The 21957-nt window shown below is 40.9% G+C and overlaps 1 protein-coding gene across 2 annotated transcripts in view; it reads left to right on the top strand.

Moving 5' to 3' along the window:
• Nucleotides 1–21957, top strand: part of PREX2 (phosphatidylinositol-3,4,5-trisphosphate dependent Rac exchange factor 2) — a 147326-nt gene that overhangs the window by 108527 nt on the left and 16842 nt on the right. For both annotated transcript variants that reach the window (XM_056854475.1, XM_056854474.1), the window contains exons 33-35: nt 3966–4068; nt 4703–4846; nt 7612–7726. In XM_056854475.1, the coding sequence (XP_056710453.1) occupies nt 3966–4068; nt 4703–4846; nt 7612–7726 (362 nt within the window). The remainder of the gene's footprint in view (nt 1–3965; nt 4069–4702; nt 4847–7611; nt 7727–21957) is intronic.

Here is a 21957-nt window from a genome sequence, read left to right as displayed (position 1 = left end):
CTTGGGAGCAAAGCCCCACCACAGCTCTTACTTCCGAGTAAGCTGGCCAGAGGATCAGGACTGCCCGCCCTTTCCTCTTCATTTTGCTTCCTCCTGTCACCGCTTCCTCAGCCCCAGGGACACCCAAAAACAACGAAGACTGGGGCGGGGGGTTGATGGAGGAGACAACGGGGCTGAGCTGTCACTGTCAGGGGAAAGGAGAAATCCTGAGCAGGGACACCCGCGGGGGGCTGGGGAGGGGGAGAATAAGCAGGATGCTGCATTGTATGGCACACAACACCACTGGCGCATACACACATGCACGCCTGCTACACGCCATTCCCTCCCCCCCATTGCGCAAAAGAAGGCAAAAGCTTGGATTCAATGGACATGGCCCACAATCAACCCCCCCAAACAGAACAACCCCCCCTTGTGACAAGAAGACACAAATTCCAAATGAAGGAGAACCAGAGAGAGCGAGACTCACCAACCCACACTGACCTCCAGGCAAAGGTGGCAACCAGTGAAAACAGCAAAAAAAAAAACACTCTCGCAGAGGCAATCAACCCCCCCAAGCAGAACAGCCCCCCCATGACAAGAAGACACAAATTTTAAACGAAGCAGAACAACGGGGCAGCCAGAGAGAGAGGCTCACCGACCCACACTGACCTCCAGGCTGAAGTGCCTGGTTGTCTTATAGAGTCCAATGATAGACAATAAGGAGGAGGTTAAGTTAAAAGCAACAGTTCTTTATTTAGCTAAACACAGACCTGGGTTGAAATAACCACAGAGAAGATGCAGAGTTACTCACCAACGAACAAAGGAAACGCAGTATCATTTATGCATTCGAATGGGGCAGGCCCATAGCTGCTGACAAGCAGATTGATACACAAAAGCACCAATACATGTTAGGTGTCTACTCCACGTTAATTAGCATAGCCTGTAGATATTACCCAAAGGCGTTCACTGAGCGAATGCTTGATCTCGTGAGTTAGGAAGTAGAAAACACATTCCTAAGGATAGAGGTAATTCAGAGATAGCTTTCTCTTTACTGGTGTGAGGCAGTACCAGGTAAGCAAGTATAAGCTGTTGGCAACTTATAGTTGTGGATTCCAACGTTCCCAAACATATCTTTGTGTGTGCATATGAGTACATAGTGTTTTATACCAGCCCTTATAACTGGGCACTACAAGGCGAAGGTGGCAACCAGTGAAACAGCAAAAAACACACTAGCGCAGAGGCAATCAACCCTCCCAAGCAGAACAGCCCCCCCTTGTGACAAGAAGATGCAAATTCCAAACGAGAACAACGGGGCAGCCAGAGAGAGAGAGAGAGAGACTCACCGACCCACACTGACCTCCAGGCGAAGGTGGCAACCAGTGAAAACAGCAAAAAACACACTAGTGCAGAGGCAATCACCCCCCCCCAGCAGAACAGCCCCCACTTTGGCTTCCCCCCCACACAGAATCTCCCCCCACATACACACACAGAGGAAAAAGGTTATAGAGAAAAGCCCCAAAATGGGTCAAACTGTGGATGTCTTCTCTTCCAGCAGAAGCAGGGGTCAGGAGGAGTAATCCAATCTAATTCCAGCAAGCAGCAGCAGGTCAGCTCAGCTCAGGATCTCTCACGATCAGCACAGGATCAGCACAGGAGCCGCAGCAGTGGAAGGAATACAGACTCACACACACAGACTCTTTGGCCATTTATGCACGGGAGGTTTTGACTTGGATTTGCCGCTCTCTAGATGCACATTTTCCCCGTCCAGATTCTCAAAACTCTGCATGGGAGCTTATTGTTGAGTTTTGAGAATCTGGATGGGGAAAATGTGCATCTAGAGAGTGGTAAATCCAAAGCAAAACCTCCCATGCATAAATGGCCTCTCTCTCCCCCCCCCGGGCTGCACAGCAACCCGGGACCATGCACATGCACCCCCCCCACGGGGATCTCTCACACACACAGACACAGTCTTCCCCCCCCGGGCTGTGCAGCAACCCGGGACCACGCACATGCACCCCCCCAGGATCTCTTTCTCTCTCACACAGACACTCTCTCTTTCTCTCCCCGGGCCGCGCAGTGGCCGGGCTCATGCACTCACCCACAACTGATTGGCCAGAAGAAGACCCAGCTTGGCCACCTATTGGCCGCGGGAGAATGCTGATTCGGCGTCACCGAATTTGTAGGAATTTATCCGGTGTCCGCCTGAACTCGCTGAGTTTGGCTCGTCATTTTCCCGCCTTTTTTTACTTCGGTTCTATCCGAACTAGAAACCTCCGAATCGGGGGAAATTCGGCTGTTTTTCAGTTCGGATGGAACCGAATCGACAGCCCTAGTCCTTCTGCCTCAGTTCCTGGTATATACATTATGCATTAAAATGGGCAAAGTTGATTGATGGGGTAATTTAAAATGGCGATATGGCTGATGCATTAATCTTCTGCTTCCTTCCTTAGCCACTTATCTTATATTCTAATAGTCAAATGTGGGCCTGTCTGTGGAAACTAATATCCATGGATTGGGCCCACATTGAATGAACAGAGATTTTTCTCTAAATGGGAGAACCCCCCAGGTTTGCAGAAAAATCTTAAACCTTTAAGAAAATGTGGGGAGTTTAAAACCCCCAAAGTGTACCACTGCTGAAATGGGTGAGGGGAACTGGGAGCAGCAGTGTGTAGATGGGTGGCTGGGTGACAAGAATCCTTCTTGCCCCCCCTCCCATGTCTCAAGTACTGCCAGTATCTTGGTCTGTCCAGTTAGAAGCTGACAGGAAACTTCAGGGAGGGTGGCTCAGGCAGCAGCTATGGAAGTGGGTGGGTGAGGAGGAGCTTCCTCACTCACCTGCCCACCTACAGCACAGTTGTCTCAGCTGCCTACCTAAACTTTCCTGTTGGCTTCTAACCAGCAAGACCAAGGCAACAGCACTGGAGGTATGGGGATAGGAGGCTAAGCGGTGAAGGCCAAGAGCAGCACCAGGCCTGGCAGTGGGGATTGTGGGGGGGGGCAGGAAGCAGAGGCTAGGAGCCTCAGCAATATGGGGGGAGGGAGTTGCTCTGGTCGGCCAGGACTACGGCACTTGGGGGAGGGACAAGGAGCTAAGAGGTTAGTTAAGTGGGAGATGGGATCCCCCCATGAGTCTCATGGGTCCATATTTGTTCATTGTAAATTCCTGAAGCAGCTTTGATTTATATAAACAGGCACTGAAGTAATGTTCCACATATCTGCATGTAGTTTGCCCCCTTTCTTACCTGCTCTACACCCTTTCTTTGGTCTCATTGATTTTAGACTCCCTGCCCCTTAGGTTCTGTGCATTGTAACCTCTTACTAGTTCTCAGCCTGTCCCAGCTGAAGTAAACCACACAAAAGGTCAAATGGACAACTATGCCATCACAGAAGCACAACTTTATTTTTTAGTTCCTTGAACAAGTAAACACACACATAGGAAAATATAACATGGCATAAATTACTTTGTTTTCTGCTGTAGCTTCTATAGGCTTTTTACATTCTGGGCAAACAGAATTCTAGATGAATGCTTTTGTAGTGAGCATTCAGTCAAGTGAATTGAGAATATTGTAATTCATTTTTGTAATCCTTAATAATACACAGAAATACATTTTCCAAGTTCTAAATATTAATGCACAAAACCCACTCAAAAATGGAAGCTCACTTTGTTGTACAGAATTTCTAAGATAACTCACTTGCATGAGCAACAGTTACAGTTCCACGAGATTAAATGCCACAGCCAAAATAGCAAACTGTAAATTAACTTACTACGTGGAACATATTTCATCATTGTTAATAATCATCTTTTGACAGCAGAAGATGGAGAGGAAACTCAATAGAGATAGATCCATCTTCAGCTACTCATGAGATTTAATTGGGTTAACTACTTCTTCAGTGAAACTGGAAGTGACTATCTGCAGTTAATGTTAATAACCATATGCATCAATTTAGAGAGATTACTCGGCTCAGGATACTTTTTTTTCTTCCAGACTGATGAACAATCTATGCTAGAAGACACATTGGTTGCACTGTTTGACCTAGAGAAAGTTACATTTTATTTTAAACTATCTGAACGAGAGCCTGTAGTTGCAAGTGAGTATGGTTCATGCTAAATATGTTTATGCTTTCCGTTGTTACTTCAAAATATGGTAAAGTATAAATGCGACATAGCTAAATACTAAATTATTTCCTGTTTGGGCTGTGTCAACTGCATATGAATCTACCAGAAATTATATAACTCATGGTTTGTAGTAAATATGCTTTTATTTTTAAGGTCTAAACCAGATGTAAGATTTAGGATTGTAGCCACAATTTAGGATTGTAGCCACAAGTCCTAGGAGATTGCACTTGCAGTAGGTTTTTCACATTACTCATAATATATGTTCTTTGAGAGGAGAGCACAGGCTACGAATGGTGTAAGTTTTAAAATTTACCCACTTTGTTTGCCCAAGGTAAAATATATTTTCTGTGCCATCTTCAGGCACATGCAGCATGGAAATACAGCCTGAATTACATTCGCTGTGGTATCACAGGAATTAAATAAGAAATAGTAGAATAATGTCATATCTTCTCTTTTTCTAATTGCTTCTGTTCACTACTATTCTACTACTACTCTAGTACTCTTCTCTACTTGGTAAAATATTAACGTGTATTGGGAGGGGGGTTGCAGTGAGAAATACTGATTGAGCTCTGGCCTTTAGTAAAATTGTATTATAACTATATTTAGATATGCCAATCCTATATCAAGCAGAGGGAAGTCGGCAAGCCTTGAAAGTTTACTTTTATCTCGATAATTACAATTTTGAACAACTTCCTCAAAGGCTGAAGAATGGTGGAGGTTTTAAAATTTACCCAGTTCTGTTTGCTCAAGGTAAAACACATTTTTTTCTTATTTGGCAAATTGATATTTAGGAAGAATAAAGCATCACTTTGACCATGTTGCTATTCTTGACCATGTAAGTCATTCTGTAAAAAAAGAGAGCTGATTTTAGTATGTACTAATGGTATGTATTTATTTTAACATTTTGTTTAAGAACAACCTTGTGTAAATTTTAATAAATTCATGGAAATGTTCACTTCAGTCCATTCATAAACTCCTTTGAAAATTTAAATGTCATTTGTACAGACTGCAAAACAAAAAAAGTCCCCAAAATGTTGAGGAAAAATGGTCACGTCTGCTCTTTAAAATGCAATGAGTTAAATTTTAATGAACAAACAACAGTATAATGAAGTACATATGATATGCAAAACACTTTTTATATCACAATAAAACAGAAGAACAAATGCCTTTGGCAGTGGTCATTTATGCACGAGAGGTTTTACCTTGGAACTGCCGCACTCTAGGTGCACATTTTTCCTGTCCAAATCCTCAGTACTCTGTATGGGGGCTTATTTTTGAGTTTTGAGAATTCAGGTGGGGAAAATATGCATCTAGAGCACTGGTTCCCAACCAGGGGTCCATGGACCCCCAGGGGTCCGCGCGAACTAAATTAAGGTCCGCGAAACAAAGTTATAAACCCATAATAAATTAATATTTTCAATTAAAAGTTCTCTATTATAAAAATATATATTCAAATATTATTCTAAGTTTAGTGTTTAACTAACAGTTATGATTAAAGTTTATTTTCAAATTCTCAGAATTTTTATTTTGAACCTTGGGGTCCCTGCACCGAACAAAAAAGTCCTAGTGGTCCCTGGTCAAAAAAAGGTTGGGAATCACTGATCTAGAGAGCAGAAAATCCAAGGCAACCCCCCCACCCCCATGCATAAATGGCCAGAGTCTACATCAGGGGGCCATTATCCCAAACAAAAATTTCAAACATATTCCTGTATCAAAGAATGTGCAATGGGTGATGGAATAATCACAAGCAGATGGGAGAACAGTGTATGTGCTGGCATCGGGGCAATGTGCAGATGGGGCATTGGCACAAAAACATCTGGGTCCCAGCAGCTGCCCCACCTAAAGGTGTACTGACAGTGGGGCTGTGCCTTTTAATGAGTGTGTAATTATTGGATTCTAGGCTGATTGCTGCAAGGACCTGGCTGGATGCAACTTTCAGTGCACGAGAATGCACAACTCCATCAAGGGACACTAGTTATTATGCATAACTAATTGGTTACCAATACAGTTGTATTGGGCCATTAATGTGTAATGATTTTCTAACAAGTTTAAATATAAATATCAAAGGATCTTTATAATGACCCTTTCCAATTATATAGGCATGTGTTCCTTACTGATATGATTCTGCACTATTATCTTTTAACATAGAGCTTAGTATACCAAACAGTTCTGTCCAGCAGTTATGAATCTAATGTAAGGAGCTGGGCATGTAATTTGACCAACCTTCTTTCCTATGTCTTATACAGAACAAAAGCGATGGACTTTGGAAAGTCAAGGTTTTTTTTTAATGAATTATTTATAAACTGGTCATTTTAAAGAACTTCCAGCAGAATTACTATTCATCATGCATTTAGTACCACAAATATTCATCAAAAACTTGCATATTGGGTATATTGTCTAATTATTTTGTAAACTCTTAAAATGTATATTTATTATTAAATTGGCAATGTTCTTAATTGCAAAATCTTTTATTAATGTGCTTCATCATATCAGCCACCAAATTCTCATTTAAATGTAAGACTGTGATTAGGTCAAACAATATCTAATTTGTTTCAGCTTCAGATTTGCATAAAATCTTAAATGAATAGTAACGGCCTAACAATTGATACAGATTGGTTTTCTGTTTTCTACAGTAGGGGATATAAAGCTGCTGATTAATAGCTGTTTCTTCTAGAGTCAAGGTTGAAGTGGCTTACAATAAAGTTTGTAAACAATGAGATATGAATAGAATAATAAGATGGTAAATACATTGGCTTGGATCCTATATCTTGTTTACTCTTAATCCATTGTGGTGCTGGTCTTCCAGTGTGGAGTGTGCATTTCTGTGGCACTAGATACTTCTGCTCTTACAAGTCCATTGTCTTCGAAGAAGCTGAGCAGTGTCTAGCATGAGAAGAATATACTGCATAGCATGCCTCCTGCAGGACTGAGCTGGGAAGAAAAAATGGCCTTGGAAAAGGGCCCTATCCCTAGCCCAGGCCAACCCCCACCCCCCAAAGAGGGAGGCTGCCTGCCTGTTCTTCCCCTGAGCCCTGTCTGGCCTTGCCTACCCAAAGGAAGGAGAAATAGCCTGTCTCCCCAGTAGGCCACATGCGTTCCACTCATCACCATGTGCTGCTCTTCTGTCACTGGGCTGGGCTGGCACACAGGGACAGGTCATTGGTCCATGGGGAAGAGTCCCAGTAGCCATAATGGGAAGTCTGCTGCTGGCCTCCACAATGGGTGAGGAGGAAAGTATAAAGAATATATAGGATCCAAGGCAGTAGTTGCTTGTGACACTTTAGAGATTTACCGTCTTCCACTGGTGACTCAGTGTTGCAACTCATTCTGTTCCTGTGCCTGTAGGGGTAAATTCTGAAGTATGGGAGCTCTTCATGACATCACTGTAGCCACACCACAACATGAATGTACAGCAAAAGTCAACATGGGAATTGCACTAAATTATGAACTAAATTTTAAAATAATTGAAAGATAATAAGTGAATATTATATAAGGATTGTTTCATTTTCTTGTAGCACTAGAAAGCATGGAAGGCTATTATTACAGAGACAATGTGTCAGTAGAAGAATTTCAAGCCCAAATTAATGCAGCTTCACTAGAAAAAGTAAAACAGTATAACCAAAAACTCAGGTAAGTGATCAGCTACCTACCTTTGTTCTGTCCAATAACACAAATTTTCTCTACAGACCTGAAATATTTTCTAATATAAACATGCTTAGTATTGCTAAATAACAACCTGATTATAAATAAATAAAAGTACATTATTTTATATCATCTTAAATACAACCAGTCTGGCAGAATTATTAATCACTTTCCCATGTATTCACAACTCTTCACAAGTATTTCACAACAGTCCTGTAAGATGAGCAGTAGTAGTGTTACTTTATCGCAGGTGGAGGACTCTGGCTAAGATGATAGTAGTTTGTTTAAGGCAAACTAATACAGGGGTGTCAAACATATGGCCCACGGGCCGGATCCAGCCCCTTGACAGCTCTTATCTGGCCCGTGAGGCAGCCAAGGCAGCCCCTCCTCCCTCCCGATCTGGGCTGGTGAGTCTTGACCCGGCCCAACCAAGTGACATTTATGTCATATCTGGCCCTCCTAACAAATGAGTTTGACACCCCTGAACTAGTAGGTGTATAGCTAAGATTTCTACCAGGCTTTTTTTTTTTTTTTTTTTTTTGGGTGCGGGGGAGGTTAAGCCATCCAAAACTTTTTATATTTTCCTACAAACCCAGGGATTACTCCAGGTTTTCAGAAACATAGTTAAACCCTGGGTGGCTCCTTTTGCAGATTTTTTTAGATTTGCTCAGGTGGCCTATTACATGTCTGACTGGCCTCAATCAGCTTGTAATGTAATATGTGTTAAAAGATGTAACTTTTAACATGTATTGTTAAAAGGAGAAATAGGGTATTTAACATGTATTGCTAAAAGGAGAAATATGGGAAAGGGGGATAAAGATACTCTAGGGGTAATTTTCAACAACAAGAAATGTAAACTAATTATGAGTTTGCATATAAACCATGTTTTACCTAGTGTCTATCTACAGTTTGTGAATTTGTACCGCAATTATAAAAGAACAAAAAACCTTTTATAATAAAATATAAAAAATAATTAGAAAGATGTAGTAAGTAGTAAGTGTATGAGCTGTATAAGACAACGAACAACAAAAGCCTTTTCTAGTTTCATTGGGCTGTATCCAACAATGAGCTTTCTGCTACAATAAAGTGCTTTGAACTGGAAATCCAGCTCAGACATCAGCAGAACAGAGTCACTGGATGCAACCGAATTGTTTAAGATGAGGAACTTTGTTGTCAGCAGATTTAAAACTGAAAACTTAAGAAATATTTAAATTGAATATAAAAAAACACTTACTAGTAACAAGCAGTTTATTATCAAGCCATTATTAGTTTATTAAAATGGAAAAAAATCTTCTGGAATAAAAAAACAGGGCCAACAGAACCAGGACCACCTGTGCATGACACAATACTGGCTGCTGTTCCCTCCTGTCATCTGAAGGCCCCCTTCCTCCACATACCCAGTGACCCTTCTATCCCAGCTAGCAGAAAGCAGGCACAGTGGCTGCATTTTCAACCATTCACTGTAGTCCACCTGTCCATCTGCCTGCTGTAGTGAGCATTGCTATGGACAGTTTATGGCCCAAGGCAAGGGGGAGGTGAACAAACAGTCCCAACTGCTCCTTTGTTCTGTGGTTGAGGCAAAATTTTGGGCATGTGGCAAGCTGTCACTTGCTCATCTCCTTCAGGTGGATCCTTGTACTAGTGATCTCCACTTACTTGAGCAGTTGAGCATGGAAACAATGGCCAATAGCACCCACTGCACCTACTTTCAGATGATTGGAAGAAGGGAGAACTATCTGCTACTTTCTTCACTTATAGTGCCATCCTAAGCAGAGTTATGCCCTTCTAAATCAATCAAAATTAATATTCATAGTGTGACAGGTTTTTTTTTTCCTACTAAGGGGACCCAAGCATCCTCTTATGATTTTGGGGAACCAGGTTTGTTTGAATTGCAAACATTCCCCTCGGTTACAAGATATTCTTTGGGCAGCAAGTGTAAAGGTTTTGGGTTCGCTGAGGTAAGTTTTGTGGTGAGCAAGATGAACATGGAGATCGCTGAGGCAGAAGTTTACGTAAATAACAAAGAAGATTCATTTATTTAAAGGTTAAAGAACAGATCAGCAGTATAGGTCACCATATAGTCACAGGAGAAGCCTGGCTGAGGCACATACATTTAAGAAGGGGAGTTGGTTTTTATATGCCGATTCCTTCCAGGTGTATAGATAAGAGCCAATATGTTTTACACATCTCCAGCATATATCTGTAATGTTTATAGACATTTTTATTAACCTGTTAGATGTATAATACCATCTGTAAATTACCTGTAGGCATTTTTCAGATACTCGTCCATACTTTAGCTGACATTTCCTGTTTTAAATGTATCGCTGAACTTTCCTGACAACTGCAACTATGTTGGAAATGAAAACCAACCCTGCATTTTTCTGAGCTTTCCCCTGCATTTTCTAGACTTTTCCCTATTGTACAAAGCAAAGCCATTTTAGATCCTCTATGTCTTCCTAAGAATCAAATGCCTGTCTGCCTATCTCAGAAACAGTGTATCTATAACATTGGCTGGGAGACAGTAGGGAGGGCAGGCTTATCACCCCCCTGAAGTCAGTTGTTTGTTAGGAGAACAAGGACCCTAAAGACATGCATAATGAGAACATACAATTTCTGAAGTTCTGATAAGCCCATCTTACCACACGCTGGGAAAGCCAGCGTGGTGTAGTGGTTAAGAACGGTGGTTTGGACTCTGGAGCAGTGGACTCTGATCTGGAGAACTGGGTTTGATTCCCCACTCCTCCACATGGTTCTTCCTTAAGTGGTAGAGAAAGTCTGCATATAAAAAAGGCACTCGCAACATGTACATGTTGCACAATCATTCTGATGCACAATAGCCCCACAGAGCAGTTGTTTGTAACAGGGTATAAAAGACTGCCTCACATGCTGCAAGAGGTCGGCCCTTCTGTATAGGAGGGCCCACCCTGTTCCAAAATAGCAAAAACTTTATTATCTAAAGCTAGAGTCAGTACCAAAAAACTTACAAAATTATTATGCCAATGGTCCCAAATCTGACAATTCCATTGCTATTGCATCACCTCAGTTTCTTTTTTGATCTTGCTTACTTAACCATATTCATGACACTAAAGATGTACCAATCCTAGAACATGTGACATCCCATACTTTCAATTTTCATCTTTCCTGAACCACTCCAGGATAATCTTTAATATGGAGTCATAATAATAATTAAATATTTTGGGAGCTGACAGCCTGCCTTTTTGTTACAGAGTCTGCAAGATATTCTTGGGCATTTTTGACTTCAAATAAATTTGTTAAACATTCTCAGGATTTCTCTCAGCCTTTGCTGTATGATCATTAATAGAATAGCAGAAAAAAGGAAATAGAATCTTGGGAGCATTTTCATTTTAAGTACAGCAACTCTGTGTGTGTTAAGATGTCCTATCACTAACAGCCTTGCTCAGATCTTGCAAATGGATAGCATCTTGGACCACTGTTTCGAATCTTCTTCCGATCACTATTTATTTGAAATGAAAAAATATATAACTTTTTCTGTAACAATTTTTGTTTATCAATTATATAGAGATACAATATTTGCTGTATAAATTACTTTATACATCTCACCCATGGAAATTAAAAATATAAAACCCAGTACTCTGATGTGTGGCTCAGGCTTCCAGCTTCTAAACCAGTAGATTCATGCTCTCTATGAAATACAGGATACTCACAGATTACTTTACTGCAACACAGAAATCTTTCATAGACTTTGTCATCCCGGTTACTTTTCGTTCCTTGCTTGCATGGATAGTTTTATTATATAATGGTTGTTATTGCTGCAATTTATGTAGGACATTTCCTAAGACACAGAGAAATTGGTTTGCTGCTGAGATTTTCTTTCTCCTTATGGCTCTCAGTTCAAGGACTTGATCTTGTACATAACACTCCAGCCGAGGATGGAAATTGATCTATCCAATGAGGACAACTCTGTTGATTTCTGTATGTTTTATTATACAGATACTAGAAATTTTTAGAGCCTGTAGCAGAGCAATGTTGGCAAACACCTTAGCGAAAATGAGGCTGTGGCTCACTAAACCAATCACTGTAATAAAGTATTACATAGTTGCTGCAATGCATAGAATGTTGGTATCTTTATGGAAAGTGTTTTGGATTACTTCACTGAAAACAAAAATTGAAGTGACATCATCTTAGTATAATGCAGAATAGCACAATGGCCTTTTATGCAGGGACGTTTCCCCTCGGTCATACCCAACGACTGCTTCGGGGCTTCCTTTTGATTATGCACGCCTTTTCCACTCGTCAGAGGTCACCTCACTGTCCCCATGCGTTTTGCCCACATTTTCCAGATTCTGGCTAAAACTGCATCTGGCAAACGTGGGCAAAATGCGTGGGGAGAGCAGGGCAACCTCTGATGGGTGGAAAAGGCATGCATAATCAAAAGGAAGCCTTGAAACAGTCAGCGGGGGTGACCATGGAGAAACGTCCCTGCATAAAAGGCCAATGTTTAGCTCACATACCCTTCAAGAAAAAGGGTACAAGATAGGAGCTTTGCCCCAGCCTGGATAAGAATCTGCAAGAACAATTTTCCTAATCTTTTCTTAATCTAACTGATCTATTAATTTTATTACACTTTTACCACGCCCTCCCCAGCCCGAATTCCATTACTGTCAGTATGTCATAAAATCTATGCTTCATACTTTGCTTCATATTTCATTATCTATATTGTGTACCCTAGGGAATGCATTATGCATTAGGCGACATACCAGGTTGCTGCAATTAAGGCATGAGACAGAAAACCTCTCTTATGTGAGAAGTGCCTATTCTTAAAAAGTACGCTTAAGATTTTACAAATCGCAGAGAAGTCTTTAACCTATACCCCAGGCTCATTTTAATGGCTATACTGTATGTTTTGTTGTTAAAATCTCAGCAACATTGCAGTTGTGTCTCATAATTATAATTACTCTTATAATTATAATTACAAATTACAAATAAATGTATAATTACAAATAATTACTCTTATAATTATAATTACAAGTTTTTTGGCACTTGCAATGGGATTTTTTAAAGATATTTTTCAAGCTCAGGGAGAAGGCAGGGCTTTAAATTTACTCTGACCTAACATGTTGCTGATGGGAACATGTTGCTCAAGAAGGGGAAAATAAGTCAGAAAAGTTTTTTTAAACAACTTAATTACTGTAAATATGAAAACTGTAAATATGAAAAATATGAGAAAGGAGGATCCAGGTAACTACCGACCCATCAGCTTGACTTCTATACTGGGAAAAGTTTTTGAACAAATCATCAAAAATTCAGTCCTTGAGCATTTAGAAAGGATGGATCTGATCACTAAGAGCCAGCACGGGTTTCTCAAGAACAAGTAATGTCAGGGTAATCTTATCTCCTTTTTTGAGAAAATTACTACCTTGCTGGATCAGGGGAATGCTGTAGACATAGTTTATCTTGATTTCAGTAAGGCTTTTGATAAGGTTCCACATAGTATTCTAGCTGACAAATTGGGAAAATGTGGTTTAGATCCTATTACTGTAACAAGAGTGCTTGTTAATGGATCCTCATCCACTTGGAGAGAAGTGACTAGTGGAGTTCCTCAGGGATCTGTCCTGGGCCCTGTGTTGTTCAACATCTTTATAAATGATTTGGATGAAGGAATAGAGGGGTTGCTTGTTAAATTTGCAAATTATACTAAATTGGGAGGGGTAGCAAATAGAAGTAGAAGACACAGCCAAGATACAGGATGATCTTGACAGGCTGCAGAATTGGGCTATAACTAATAAAATGCATTTCAACAAAGATAAATGTAAAGTTGTGCATTTAGGTAGGAAAAATCAAATGCATAATTATAGGCTGGGGGAGACTTGTCTGAGCAGTAGTGTGTGTGAAAAGGATCTTGGGGTCTTAGTAGACCAAACACTGAACATGAGTCAGCAGTGTGATGCGGTAGATAAAAAGGTAAATGCAATCTTGAGCTGTATCAACAGAAGTATAGTGTCCAGATCACTCGAAGTGCTGGTATCGCTTTACTCTGCTCTGGTTAGACCTCACCTAGAGTACTGTGTTCAGTTTTGGGCACTGCAATTTAAGAAAGATGTAGACAAGCTGGAACGTGTCCAGAGGAGGGCAACAAAGATGGTGAGGGGTCTGGAGAGCAAGTCCTATGAGGAAAGGCTGAAGGAACTGAGTATGTTTAGCCTGAAGAGGAGAAGACTGAGAAGGGATATGATAACCATCTTCAAGTACTTGAAGGGCTGTCATTTAGAGGATGGTGCAGAGTTTTCTGTTGCCCCAGAAGGTCATACCAGAAACAACTGGTTGAAATTAAATCAAAAGAGTTTCCGTCTAGACATTAGGAAGAATTTTCTAACAGTTAGAGCAGTTCCTCAGTGGAACAGGCATCCTTGGGAGGTGGTAAGCTCCCCTGGAGGTTTTTAAGCAGAGGTTAGATGGCCATCTGTCAGCAATGCTGATTCTATAACCGTAGGCAGATGATGAGAGGGAAGGCATCTTGGCCATCTTCTGGGCATGTAGTAGGGGTCACTGAGGGTTTGGGGGGGAGGTAGATGTGAATTTCCTTCACTGTGCAAGGGGTTGGACTAGATGACCCTGGTGGTCCCTTCCAACTCAATGATTCTATGAACTCAGCAGTTAATAAGATTTAAGGGATCTTAATGATTCAGTTAACTAAAACTGGGGCATTGCATCTTGAACATAGTTTAACTGCAGAAGCTCTTGATCAGAGCAGTTAATTGCTTCACAATCTCGAAAAATTAGAATAAAGGAAGACATCAAATAGGGTTGTGATGAGTATCTCTTACATCAATTGATTTTCAAAAACCAATAGATTTTTATAAAACCATAATTTGTTTAGTATACTTCTAAACACTACATATCCTTTCTTTTATTCTCCCTGTTTTTAGACCGAGGTAATGAACAATAAAACTTAAATAAGACCCGTATCTAAAAACACCTCCCTTCGTCTCTTCTCTGCAGCCTCTAAAAAATGAGCAGCAAAATAAGTACATTGAGGGTCAGAGTTCTCTAAGAGGAACTGAACCTTTTGCTCTACAGTTGCTTGAGAAAACGTGGACAATTTATTAAAACGTGGCATAATCCATTTTAGCCTCAGTTGGGACACATAAGGGCATTACAAAAGGATATGTACCAAGTAGTCCAAGAGGGCAGGGACGTAGTCAGTATGAAAAAGGGATCCTTAGCAGATGGCCCAGCAAAACCATTGAAAAAGGGCAATTAAATCTTGAGTGCATAAAGGTTCTACTAACCAGAGAATCCAAATAGGGAGGAAGATTACCCTTAGATAAAAGGCCTAGGGCAAGCAGAGAACATGTCCTCCGTGCATCAAAATGAGTGTAATTCTTATCTCTAGCATAGATCAATTTGGCCACATGTTTTTTACTTTACTGTAATGATTCTGCTCAAATGATCATTAGGTCTTAAGCACGAACACACTGAAACACAATGGTTTAATATTTAATATATTTCCTTTATCCTATAAATTAGGAAGCCAATATCTATATCTATATCTATATCTATATCTATATCTATATCTATATCTATATCTATATCTTGCAGTCTTTGCGATCTCTGATTTATTTGTTATTTTAAAAATGTCAGGAATAGTTCCTTCTTTCCATTATCAAATGACTCAACCAGCCTCTGTCTATCAAACTCAAATAATGGACAATGAAAAAGCAAGTGACTTACCGTATTTTTCGCTCCATAAGACGCACTTTTTTCCTCCTCAGAAGTGAGGGGAAATGTCTGTGCGTCTTATGGGGCGAATGTACGCACAGAGCCGGCTGGGCGAGCTGGAATGACGCGAGCCAGCTCTGTTCCCCTCCTTTCCAGCGCGCCCAGCCGGCTCTGTGCACCCTGCCTGCCTCCCAGCTGGCCATCGGGGCGGGGAAAGCCGGCTCGCGTCGTTCCAGCGTGCCCAGCCAGCTCTGTGCACCCCGCCCGGCTCCCAGCTGGGAGGCAGGCAGGGCGCATAAAGCCGGCTTGCGTCGTTCCAGCGCGAGCCGGCTTTCCCCGGCTTTCCCAAGGCACGCGCCCAGCCGGCTCTGTGCCCCGCCCGCCTCCCAGCTGGCCATCGGGAAGGGAAACGCCGGCTCGCGCCGTCCCGACACGCACGCACCCAGCCAGCATTCGCTCCATAAGACAAGTTTTTAGAGGAGGAAAACAAGATTTTTTCTTGTTTTCCTCCTCTAAAAACTAGGTGCGTCTTATGGAGCGGTGCGTCCTATGGAGCAAAAAATACGGTACCATATTTTACCTATACTGCCAGATGCACAAGGGCAAATCCTATTGGAAAATGGAACTTTAACTCAAATCTAGATCTGCCCTTCAACTCAGGTGATGGCAGAGCATTCAATCGGGCCATCATACAGTCTCTCCTATATTTGGGAAAGGTTTGCATATTTAAGTACTCCGGCATACTTTTTGGGAAAGTACCCCAAAAAAGGGTGGAGCAAACTTTTCGTGCTCTATTGTGCACACTATTGTGATCTATTGAAATCAAGATTTTTAAAAATCTGAGTAACTGCCCTCCTTTCCCCATGTTGTTTTATAGTATCTATCGAGAATCCAACCTGATTAGCCCTTTTATCTACCATTTGTTTCCTCGGCGACTATAATTATAACTCCCAAGACATTGCACATAGAAGTTGGAACTTGTATTTAGCACCAACCTACCCAACACTTAAAAGTAAAGTGCCAGACTCTCATTTTGAGAGAACGCATGTTTTTTACATTGATCTACAGAACAAGAGAAAAGGTCCTTCACCTTCAGATTTACAAGTGATAACTTCTGTTCAAAAAGCTAGAGCCAGGTAGCCTTATGAAAAAAGGCTGGCAAATCGGACAGATACAACCCCCTGGACAATGGGAAAAGCAGCAGTTACATGACCCTCACTATTACACCGCACTTGGGCTGAGAAATCAGTATAAAGATTTTGAATTAACCACAAGAATCTCCTATCGTGTTCTGCTTCAGTTTATCCCATAGTTGGATTCTAGATGCGGAGTCAAATGCATAGGAAAGATTTATAAAAGCTTCATGTAAGAAGATCTTCTTAGAGTCTGAGTAGAATGAAATTATACTTATTTTATTTTTGTTAAGCGATGATGAAATACGTCCTTATTTTCTGTTGCTTCTCTGGCACCATTGCATCTGCACAGTGCTTCTTGGCTCCCATAAGCATATAGTGAAATATTTGCTAAGCACTTTGTTGATTAAATCATTTACATCCAGTCTGACCTAACTCTCTCTTAATGATGGTTACATTGAATGTTCCTGACATCTCTGCTTGTTCAGGATCATATAGATGTATTTCAATTAATTCAGCTTGAAAATGTGGACAGGATACTTGGAAATTTGAGACCTATTACTTGCCCTTTTCATTCACACACTTCGTGGCTAGTGAAATCGGCCACATTAAGTCTGTCACAATCGATGGTGCAGATTATGCTCATTAAAAGGAGCTGTTGCACCCATGGCCCTGAAAGAGGACACAGTTAGACTTTTTTGAAGAAAGCATATCTAGATGTCTTTGACTTGAATAAATGTGGACCAGTTTCCAGTCTTGAAACTCTTGGGCAGTGGTATCTAGACTGCTCCAGATATTCTTGAATGGGACTGAATATTAGAACTTTTACAGTCTGGATACAGAGCAGGTCATGATGTTGAAACTTCCTTACTTGTACTGCCAGTTTATTTACTCTGGTATACCAACAGGAGATGTATGACCCTGATGGTACTCTTGGACTTCTGTGAGACCTTCAGTACTACCAGCCATGGTAGCCTTTAGGAATAGTTGGCCAGAATGGGCCTGGGAGTATCAGCGTTATGCTGGTTTGATTTCTCCTTTGAGGCATGATCCCGAAAGAGGGGAGGACTTCTGGCCCCTTGGATATAGGCATGTGGGGTGCCACAACAATTATTTTTGTTCCCAACAATTAAATTTGTTAACATCTGTATGGAGCCAACTGGCTATATTATTCAGAGATTTGGGACACAGTGCCATGAACATGCTGATGGCGCACAGCTTTACCTCTCTTTTCTATCTAAATCTAGGGAGGCAATAGATATGCTGAACTGGTGTCTGGAAACAGTGGACTGGATAAAAGTAAATACATCGAAATTCTCAGTCCAGAAAATAGGGGAATGATGTGGGTGGTAGAGATTAAAGCTGGTCCAAGGATAGGTGTTTCACCATTCATATAAAGCCAATATCACTGCAGTTATACCAGCCCCAGATCATTTTCAGGCTCAATCTAAGGTCTGGCTGTGACAATTTAAATAATTTGGGTTCAAACTTATCTAAAAGACTGTCTCCACCTGTATCAATATCTGCAGGCTCAGTCTTAATTGTGGGTTGGGAGGGATTTTGACTACTGCCCCCAGACTATGGAACTATCTTCTTCGAGTAGGACTGGCATAATCCACACAGGCCTTCAGCACTGGAAGACCTACAAATGGAATAAAAAGGGGAGGATGCCTGCTGTTTTATCTCTGAACTTGTCTTGGATAGATTTATATTAAGAGTATGTGAATTTCATCTGAACTTGAATTTGTTGTGAACTGTTTTGAAGATATTTGGAGAATTGCTTTCAAAAATGGACTGATTTCTCACAAGATTCTAATCTAAATTAATAATTTTTAAAAAGTTAAAGGTCCCCTGTGCAAGCACCTGGTCATTCCTGACCCATGGGGTGACATCACATCCCAACGTTTACTAGGCAGACTAGGCAGGTAAAACATGGCACAGCAACACTGTTGCTGGAGGGGGTGTTCCCAGGCTGGAGGAGCTTTGGAAGCTGACTACCATCAGCTCCGCCCCCGGAAATGCCTCCCCCACCGCATATCTCTTCCAGGATTTAGGTCCCGAAGAGACTGCAGCATCAGAGGAGTGGCATGCAGCTCCGTGGCATCCAGGCACCAACAGAACTGCCCCTGTTGAGAGTGTAAGCACCTCTTATTCTATGGTAAGAGGCCACTTACACTGGCGGCGGGGTCACGCCTCCTCCAGAGAACTTTCAGCCCCCCACCTCAGGAATGCACTGACTGAATGCATGAAAAAATACCTTTATTCTTATAGCAAAAATAATTTTTTTAATAGATTTTAGTTGGAGTTCTGAACACTTTTTAACTCTTTCCCAAATTAATAAGCAAAATAAGGGTTATTGATTCTCCAAATTAAGGATTAGTTATTCCTCTTAGGAAATAAATTACAAGGGTCATCTGTCATGAATTTGTCAGCTATTCATTTTTATACTTTATTTACATTGTTTATAGTCTGCCTTTCTCACTGAGACTCAAGGTGTTTACACAGTGCAAGTCTAATACAATCAACAGGATGGGACATCTAATAAAGCAGTAAGGTTTGTATTACAGAAATCTGGAAATGGAGCTGAAACAAAGTTTATGTATTAACATGACAAGCTAAACAATGTTGAAATTACTTAGTAGGATCATACTTATCGCAACAGAGAGTATGCACTATCCACAGTCCCTATACCTTTACCAAAGCATCGTTCTGAAACGTGAAGATTTCATTCTTTGTCACCAAATTTAATTTCAGGATAAAACTGCTATAGCCTTGAGCAGACCCGGAGAGTGGGCCTACAAATTTAAATAAATAAATACATAAATTTTAATATTCAGTAGTAGGAATAGAAATCCATTGTAATAGTACAGATGAAACCAGTATTTTGTGCTTTGATTTCTAATGCTATAACACCATAAGTCACAGTCCAACAGCAGCTGGTGCAGACATGCTTTTCCTGATCTTGTATCTATGGGGATCACTTCAGAGCCAAACATAGTGCAAAGTGACCTCTGTACAAATGTTAATATTAGCCACATTTGGTTTCCATATGATTTAATCCAATTTGGTTTCAAACTCTGATTCACTTAATCGGCAGGTTATTTCCCACAAGTATCAAATAAATATAAATATTTTGGATGATAATTCAAAATGCCTGTAATGCAATACTAAAAAATAAATTTGGAATAGACATAAGATCAAATGAAATGTAGTAAACTAGTAAAATAACAAAAGTAGTGATACAGATCTAAGTGCATAAAAATTCTTAGTAATTTGACATTTGTATTCTTTTTAAAGAAGGCAGAAATATTGCTATTATTTCCTGTTGTCTCAGTTGAAAGGGGTTAATTCTCATAAGAAGCTCAACAGCGCTAAAGTAGAGAAGGTAAAAAATCAGTATGCGTAGGTAACCACCAGAGGGTAGAACTAAAGAATACAGTAAGAAAAAAGGTAGCGATTGCAAATGCTTACATGTTCCATCAAGAAACCTTGATTGAGCTATGTGTTTTTTTAAAAGTTTTCTATGGATTATGAATGAGGCTTGTATTACAAACCTTGTCAAATTAAATGAGCAACCATATCCTGAAGTCTTGTTGAAGTCCCTAGCAACTGCACTATCACAGCCAAATAACATGGTTAGTGCCACGGCTATGTTGGCGAGGGAACCCCAATGGGATACCCTGAGCAATCCCAGTGCTCAGTGGCAATGAAGAGGGAACAGTCACAGAAGCAGGCCTGACCGCAAGGCTAAAGTGGGCAGTTGATAGGTCCATGAGCAGCCCCTCAATGTGCCCCAGCACAGACACAGGAGGCAGTGTGCCAGGTCTACCCTACACACGTCAACACCCTGCAGTTACGGGTTGGCGTAACAGGTTGAGGGATCCTGTGTCAGTTCCTATTTGTTGGATTTCCATATTATTTTGGTACAAGAAACTTGGGTTAGTGATACTATTGATGTACCTGGGTATGTTGTTTATACTGTAGATGCTGTTTCTGGCTCGACCCGGGGCCATCCCAAATTGGGGTTGGCATGCTTGGTTTCTTCAGCTTTAAATTGTATAACTTTGATCTCTTCCTTTAAATCTGTAATTGCTTTATTGCTGAAATTTCCAAGGTTCTCTTTTATAATCGTTACAAGCTATTTCCCTCCATACTCAAGGAATGGCATTAGGACTCTTTGGGACAAATTGGGGTCCCTTTTGGAAAAGATTACTGTGCAATATCCCAGAGCTGCATTATTAGTAGCAGGTGATTTTAATGCCCGTATTGGCACCAACGATGAAGTTGGGTTAGCTTGGCCCACAATGGAGCAGCCTCCCCCATATCTAAGTGAGAGATTCTCAAAAGATTCTAAGGTTAATTTTGCAGGAAAACAATTATTTGAGTGTGCTGTGAACCAGGGTCTGGTAATTTTAAATGGGCACAGGCAGTTTGATCCCATAGGAGATTTTACTTGTGTAACATACAGAGAAGCCAGTTTAATTGATTACATGTTGGTATCAGAAGGTCTGCTACCGCAAATTTATGATTTTAAATTAGGAGAGTACTATGGAGGGGACCATCTTCCCTTACAATTAACTCTTTCATTGTCTCCTGATTGTTTTTTACTCCCTGGTTTACCAACTGATCTGTTACAAGGACAAAAGTCCTTGAGACTAGTTAGATGGACACCTGAGCTAACTCCTATTGTAGTGAATATTATGCATTCAAATGAATGTCGGTCTGCCCTTACTGAGTTTTTTAAACAGAGGGATACGGTGCAGATGATAGAATCGCTAACTAATGTTTTAAATCTTTTCAAACCAATTTATTCAAAACCATCATCTTCCCGAGGATTCCAACGTAAAAATAGTTGGTTTGATGGTGAGTGTAGAGAAAGTATTAAAAAAATAAGATCTCTTCACCATTTATACAAAAACACTAATTCAGATATACATCTGTTAGATCTTATAGAGCTAAAGAGGTCATTTAGGTCCCTGATAGTCAAAAAACGGCTGGATATATATAAATGCTGGAAATTACTCATCTCAGCTATAAATAATAACGAAACACAGACTTTGTGGAATCTAGTGAATAGAGGACTTTCTACGGTGGCTAGTATCCCTTCCTTACTCCTGGGATCTGGGAACAATACTTTTGCTGCTGTCCCTCGGGTACCTAGCTATGGGGTCATTCCAAACAGTTGTGGCTGAGGTTCTGGAGGTGTCCCAAGTCTCACTGAGCTGGTGCCTCAACAGTTTTCTAGGTGCCATGCTGCAGCACTTGTATGGGCCCGTGCACTGCCCCAGAGAGGAGGCCAAGCTGGCCCACATCTATGCAGGGTTCACAGTGTACAAAGTGTTCCTGAACATCGTCAATGGCTTGGACTTCATCTATGTTGCCCAT

Source organism: Euleptes europaea, chromosome 8 (genome assembly GCF_029931775.1).
Source record: "Euleptes europaea isolate rEulEur1 chromosome 8, rEulEur1.hap1, whole genome shotgun sequence".
NCBI lineage: Eukaryota > Metazoa > Chordata > Lepidosauria > Squamata > Sphaerodactylidae > Euleptes > Euleptes europaea.
The sequence above is the reverse complement of the archived record's forward strand: the minus strand, read 5'-3'. Positions and strand labels throughout refer to the sequence as shown.